Source organism: Vombatus ursinus, unplaced genomic scaffold (assembly GCF_900497805.2).
Source record: "Vombatus ursinus unplaced genomic scaffold, bare-nosed wombat genome assembly UNPS02008961.1, whole genome shotgun sequence".
In the NCBI taxonomy this organism is placed as follows: domain Eukaryota; kingdom Metazoa; phylum Chordata; class Mammalia; order Diprotodontia; family Vombatidae; genus Vombatus; species Vombatus ursinus.
The window spans coordinates 9,259,577-9,266,307 of NW_020948739.1; the positions used below are offsets into that span (position 1 = coordinate 9,259,577).

The 6,731-nt window shown below is 43.5% G+C and overlaps 1 protein-coding gene across 1 annotated transcript in view; it reads right to left on the bottom strand.

The window, feature by feature from the left end:
- Positions 1 to 604: 604 nt before the first annotated feature.
- KLF10 (Kruppel like factor 10) overlaps positions 605 to 6,731 on the bottom strand; it is a 7,538-nt gene continuing 1,411 nt past the window's right edge. The window contains exons 2-4 of the mRNA XM_027850021.1: positions 3,903 to 4,142; positions 2,698 to 3,622; positions 605 to 2,287 (exon numbers count right to left, since the gene is read on the bottom strand). Of these exons, the coding sequence (XP_027705822.1) occupies positions 2,028 to 2,287; positions 2,698 to 3,622; positions 3,903 to 4,142 (1,425 nt within the window). The 3' untranslated portion in view covers positions 605 to 2,027. The remainder of the gene's footprint in view (positions 2,288 to 2,697; positions 3,623 to 3,902; positions 4,143 to 6,731) is intronic.

The following is a 6,731-nucleotide window of genomic DNA, read 5'->3' on the forward strand; positions in this document are numbered from 1 at the left end:
CATCCAAAAGTAGGGTGTGTCCAATGGGGGAGGGGGGACCAGGGGGTGTTTTACTGTCACTGAAGTCAAACCAGCTGAGAATAACTAAACATTTGCCCATCAGGATAGGATTCTGCTTTGGGTAGAAGTAGTACTCCACAATTCTACAACTATCTAGTATTCAAAAGGACTCGTGAAATAGAAAGGCCAGTAGAATATAAACTCATCGTGGGCAAGGATTGATTTCATTCTTCATATCCCTAGAACCTGGCCAAGTGCCAACATATAGTTTAAGTGCTTAATATTTGTTGAGTTCACATATTTGAAACAAATATACATTAACTGTATCTGTGTTTTCAGAATTTATTTTATTGCTACCTTTGGGCAAGTTCTTATCTTGCCCCAACGCCACCTCTATTAGATATCCACACAGTCTCACCTATGTATACAGAGACACCTTTTCAAACAAAGTGGCTTAAGCATGCTAATGATACAGTATATATCATTCATGCAATTCCAAATGTGAATGTGGGTCATTTAGGGAAGTCAGATTCACAATGATTTCAAAATGTTGGAGATATCAGGAGCTTAGAGAAAGGCTTTAAGCAAACCAATCAACAGTCTGTATAGCAAAGGAAATTATTTATTGTAAACAAGTATAAAGTACAACATAAGAAATATTGTGCAAATCTTAAAGTAGTCACAAGAATGTTTTTGACATTACCACAAAACTTTATATAATGTTTCCCATAGGGCCAAGTTTTGAAATCGTATATTAAGAAAAAATCTGAAGAGGTAATATTGCTTTTTGGCCTTTACCTGAATGTTTAAAAACTAAACCTGATACACAGAAAAATGTTAAATGAAGGAACAATATAATGAAAATTTCATCGTATATGCCAAACAGTTCACTTTGCTCTACTATGTATAACATCCATGATACAACAGGATATACTAGAAATACTGTTAATGAAAGTTACGTACTAATTATTCCCACCTCCCCTCTACCCTAAAAATTCCTACAATGGGACTAACTTTTTTATTGTCCTTTTGTGAACCTAAAAAAAACAATAAAAACCCCCACTAACTTTCTAGTTCAATACAGCACGCATTATATCCTTATTACATAAGAATATTTTACCTATAATAAAACCATCTTTCAAAGAGTAACTCATTCTTGATGTCCCTTCTTAAAACTGCAAGATTTTTTAATCTTCAGATATTTTTAAACAAAGTGCAGTGTATCTCAGAGTTTATAGAAAACACAACGGTATACAATTTTCAAATCTACACCGGAAACTGCAGGCAAACTAAAAGTTTAAAGCACCATGAGATGCTTAAATAGTCATGTTTTAAGTTTGTGACTGAAAACGAAAAGCAAAAAAAACAAGTGGAGCTATACATTAAAGCAATTAAATTTATGAGGATTCCAATTCTGTTGGTCCTCTCCAGCCACAAATGGCTTGTTTTGCTCAATTCCAAATATGGACAACTGTGGAAAACTGCCAATACTAGTTAATAGTTGACAACTGCATTCACTAACTATAGAGATATGAAGAAACAAGATAATTACTCAGCTAGGAAAAGATGACAATATTTGTAGTAATTAATGCAAACCAACATTACATGTCTACTTCAGTACCATGTTTCTTTCCCGTCTATACTCTCTTGAAACCACAAAGTATTTTAAAAGGATCCCACTGAAAGTTGGTCTCAAGAACAAATGTGCTAACAAATTACGCACACCAATCCAAAACCTGTGGTACCTGTTTTCTCCTGATCTGAAACCTTCAAAAGTATTAAATACTCTTCTTCCTCATGTGCAAACGAAATCTGCCATTCTGTTAGTGACTGGCCCCCTTTTCTGCCTGTATCTCTGCTTCTTGTCATCTCTAACCCAGAGTGGGCCTTTGCCCCAGAAGCCACTGCAGCCCCACCCCCAGTGGGCACCAAAGCATCCAGGAACCGGAGTGGAAGCACTTTTACATCATTGCTGATTGTGGCTGTGACCAACATTAGTTCCAATGTTGTCTTCAGGTACTATTACTTCACTGTGTGGTAGCAGGTGTTGGGGGGGAAGCAATGTCATTTAACTTGCTCACTTCCATCTGCCAGTTTGGGAGCTTCTTAGCTGACAAATGGCGACGGGCATGTTTGGTCAAATGGTCACTCCTCATAAATCGCCGATCACACATAGGACAGGCAAACTTCTTCTCGCCTGTGTGTGTTCTTCGATGTCGAGACAGTTCATCTGAGCGGGCAAACTTCCTCTCACAACCTTTCCAGCTACAGCTAAAAGGCTTTTCTCCTGAAACAAAAACAGACAATTATAAGGAGAAACTGGAGCAGTGAATTAATGTAATTATCTATTAAATCTGCTGGTGTAGTAAAATACTCCATAACGAGATCGAATGCTTTTTAAGACACTCAAAAAGGAATGCTATCAATAATATTACTCAGGCTGAGCTTCTGGATTACCTAATCACATCACATATGCCATGTAAAATTGCTAGCTGCTGCTTACACATGAGTGGCCCCAGGCTTAGATACCAGCTTTTCAAGTCATGCCTATAGTTCAAAGGTAAAATTTTCTGTAGATTCTTGCTATGCTTACAATACTATTACAATATGGTTAGAGATGTGTCTGTCAACAGTCAACAGTACCATAACTAAAAGTTTTTGTCTAAACATCCAAGACACAAAATGACCAATACCTACCTGTATGTGTCCTCATGTGGGCTTTTAAGTGAGAACTTTTAAAATAAGTCTTTCCACATCCTGGATGACTGCAAATGTGACTTCTTATTCTCAATGAGTCAATCTGCGCTGTAACTTTCGTCGTAGAAGGGGCAAAACCTGGAGCTGGAGCAATGGGAGATAGTCTGGTACCATTTGGGCTCATCACTGGAGGTTTGGGGTTCTGGACCACAGACTGTGGCACGACAAACATGACAGCACCTTTAGGAACTTGGGTTCCCATGAACACCACGGGCTGGCAAAGGGCTGGCTGTTGACTAGGTGGAGTGTTGGGGACAACTGCTGTTACAACAGGGTTGTTTGTAGGGAGGGGGACCATCTGCGGAACCATCTGGCAAATGACTGGCACGGGTGGAACACCACTTGCGGATGCTGCACGTGGAGAGACCAACACTGACTTTTGTTTTGGGGAGACGGGAAGTAGCTGAGGGTTACAGATGACAGTCTCTGAAGAAGGCACTGAAAAGTCATTAAGAGCAGCACCTGTTTTTTCTTCCACATGGGTCACCGCGTTGCTTTCACATTTGGATCTGTTTGGTGACACAGCTGCACACGGTACATTTTTCCTCGTCGTCTCCACACTTAGGTGAGTTCTTCTTTTAAAAACATTGTCCTGATATTTTAGCATACTGGCCGCCTTCATGGGGCAGGTTCTGTGATTGCACAATTGGGCATCGGCTGTATGACGAATTACACTTGTGGCCTGAGCTTTCAAAGGCCTTGGTGCTGGTAAATGGCCTTTATCATTCTCTTTAAAATCGGCCCTACCAAGAGGCTTTGAAGGGTCAGCAAATGACTTGAAGTGCCCAGTAGATGGCGCTGGCACCACTGAATTGGGTATTTGGGATGCTTCCAAGTCAGATGGACTGTAGGGTGGAGTCAAACACTAAAGAGAAAGAAAAATAGAAATGTTACCAAGAAAAATCTGGGAGTGTGGTTAATTCGGTTAACAATGCTATAAAAATTCAGCTACAGACATTAACGTTAAAAAGGGTAACTAAGGGCAGCTACGGGGAGCAGTGGATAGAGCACCGGCCCTGAAGTCAGGAGGACCTCAGTTCAAATCTGGCCTCACACCAAACACTTGACATGTACTAGCTGTGTGACCTTGGGCAAGTCACTTAACCCCAATTGCCTCACCCCCCCCCCCAAAAAAGGTAACTTACAAATGCTGGTATTGTATGGAAATCGGCTGTACCAGGTAGCAAGCCCTCTTCAGTTTCTTCTGACACATCCGATGCTGGTGTGATTGGTCTAATTTCAGTGTATTTCTTGAAATCAGACTTCCAACTGCAGCTCATGGACATAAGTGCTTCTACAGCCTCAAAATCACTTTTCTCTGCAGTATTGTTCCAGGAACATCTACCTTCTTTTGGCTTTTCAAAAATCATTTCTATTCTTTCTGCCTATGAAAAGACAAAATAAGAAATTATCATTATCTTTTAACAGCTACAGAGTAAAGCAAATCATAGTTTAACTTATGAAGACACCTGAGTTACTCGAACACCACCTGACGCTAAAAAATAAAGCTATTTTTTCCTTTGCCTCCACAGTACAAGGTAAAGACAAGAATGAAGCTGCAGTTGTTCCTCAGAAGACTGGAAATTCATGCTAATAACAATGAAAAGCCTCATCGCTCAGAGATTTAGGTCTGAATATTAACTAATGCAATGTTCTGGAAACAAAATTTCCATTTGTGTAACTGTACTTGTAAGTCAACAGAGAAGGATCTGAAACCAAATGACTTACTAACTACTAAATAGCCTTGGACAAGATAGTTTAGGGTGCACGCTTGACATTAAGTTCCCCTTTTGCAAAATTTCTGTAAGCTCTCTTCTGTAGTGTGAATTTCTCATAAAAAAAAAAATTGCCATCTTTTTCTTACACAAGCAGCGGGGTATAAATAATTGGAACAAGCACCGAGGCTTCAAAGGACTCAGGTTCTAATTCTGACTCACAAATTCATTATACAACCCTGGAGCAAGACACTCTGGGCTTCAATTTCCTTATCTAAAATGGAGAGGCTGAACTACATCAGGAGTTTTTCCCTGGGGTTTATGAACTTCAATTTTTATAACTATATTCCAATAGAACTCTTTCCCTTTGAATTCCTATGAATTTTATTTTACATGCATTTAAAAACATTATGTTGAAAATGGGATCCATGACACAAAAAAAGGTTAACGAATCTTGGAGACTAGATGACCTCCAAAGTTTTTGCCCTTTTTTATCTGTGGTGAAGGAGGTCAAATGTAATGTTCAGAAAATTCCAAGCTTCATGTTAGCCCATATCATTTTATTTTTGCACACCTGCAACCTTTTACTTTTATGGTTCAGAGTAACAACTAAGCATTACAAGATATAAAAAACTAAATGCCTGGCTATCAGCCTCTGAAAAACTGAAAGCTTGTCTTTCATACCTCAATTAACTACAGTAGCTTTTCAGGTTTGGTTGGTTTTAAATACCAGTTGATTGCTTTATATTTTTTGTACCTATATAAGTTTCTGACTTGAAAACTTTTAAAGAAATTTTTATCAGTACTGCTGAAGATGTCATATATGTGTCACAAGATTTATATAGAATAAATCATTGAAATCTCTCTTAAAATGTTAAGTTTTAATAGCTTAAAACTACACTAAGACTTTTGGAAATATCTTATATATACTATTTATATACTAATATATCATTACTGTATTTTCTTGCACATGGAGAAATTGAGTTGGGGGACCCTAAGGGATTTCCCTACATGGAAAAACAGCTCTGTTCCTTCCAAGCTGAAGCAGAGTATTGGAGACAGTTTAACTAGTAATTAATTAAAAGAAAAAGAAAAATGCCCCACAAGACAGCATGGCTGAAACGGTACTAGCGCCATTGCCTCTGTTTCTCTAAGTCAGGGGAAAATACACGTCTGCAAACCCTCAGCAACCCTGGGGAGAAGAGACGGACCGAAAGCATCAAGCACAGAAGCTCCAGAAGAGGCGAGGGGAAGGAAAAGGAACAGGGAGGGGGAGGAAAGGGAGTGGGGAGCAGGGCAGGAAAGGGAAGCAGGGGAGGCTCAGGGTGGGGAAGGCAGACGGAGGGAGGAGAACGAAAGGGGGAAGGTAGACAGCGGGGGAGATCCTCTCGGGCGAGAACAACCAGAGGGGGCCGCCCTAGCCTCAAAGAGGCTCGAGGGTGATTCAGGGCGGAACATTCCTCACCGCTCGCACGTCCCCGCATCCCTTCTCTGCCATTGGTCTGTCAAGACCGGCGGCGTGGATAGGGATTGGCTGTCTCTAGGAAGGGGGCGGGAGAGACATGAGGAGGGGGTTGGGGCTAGAGGCATGTGAACAAAGCGTGATCACCCGCTGCTCCTGGGCTGGCAGGAAACGTGAACTGGGAATTGCCGCGCGTTCACCTTTCACCTACTTCCTGAGACCGCAGGGGCCCAGCCCGCCCCCGCGTCAGGGCGGGAGAGGGAGGAGAGGGCTGAAGGCGGTCGTCAACCGCCCAGTAGTCCGACTTGGAAGACGGAGGGGGGGCGGGGGAGGGAACCGCGCCGCGCCCTCCTCCCCCCTGCCTAGGAGAAGAAGACTCCCCCGCCTCCTGATGCCTCCAGCCAGCCGCGGTTCCCTTAGGAACCGACAGAGGGACTGGGCCTCACTCCCCGCCCCAATAGGCGCGGGCTGGGTCACCCGGGGACGAGAAGCCGTTCCACTCCCTCCCCCTCCAGCCCCCACTATGTCGAACAGCCTGACAGGGGCCAGAGTCGCCGCCGCGGAAACCATCCCCCTCCACTCCCCAGCCGCCAGTCGGGGGGACCCGGCGCGCCTCAGCCCCGCCCCCCAGCCCGCGCGCTGACCCCGAGGCCCCCACGCCCAGCCTGGCTGCTCACAGATAGAGGCCGGGCTCTGCTCCGCCCCCGCCCCCGCCCAGACCGGCGTGGCCGGGCAGGGACAGTGCAAGAGCCCAGCCGCCGCCGCCGCCGCCGCCGCCCCCCCCCCCCCCCCCCCCC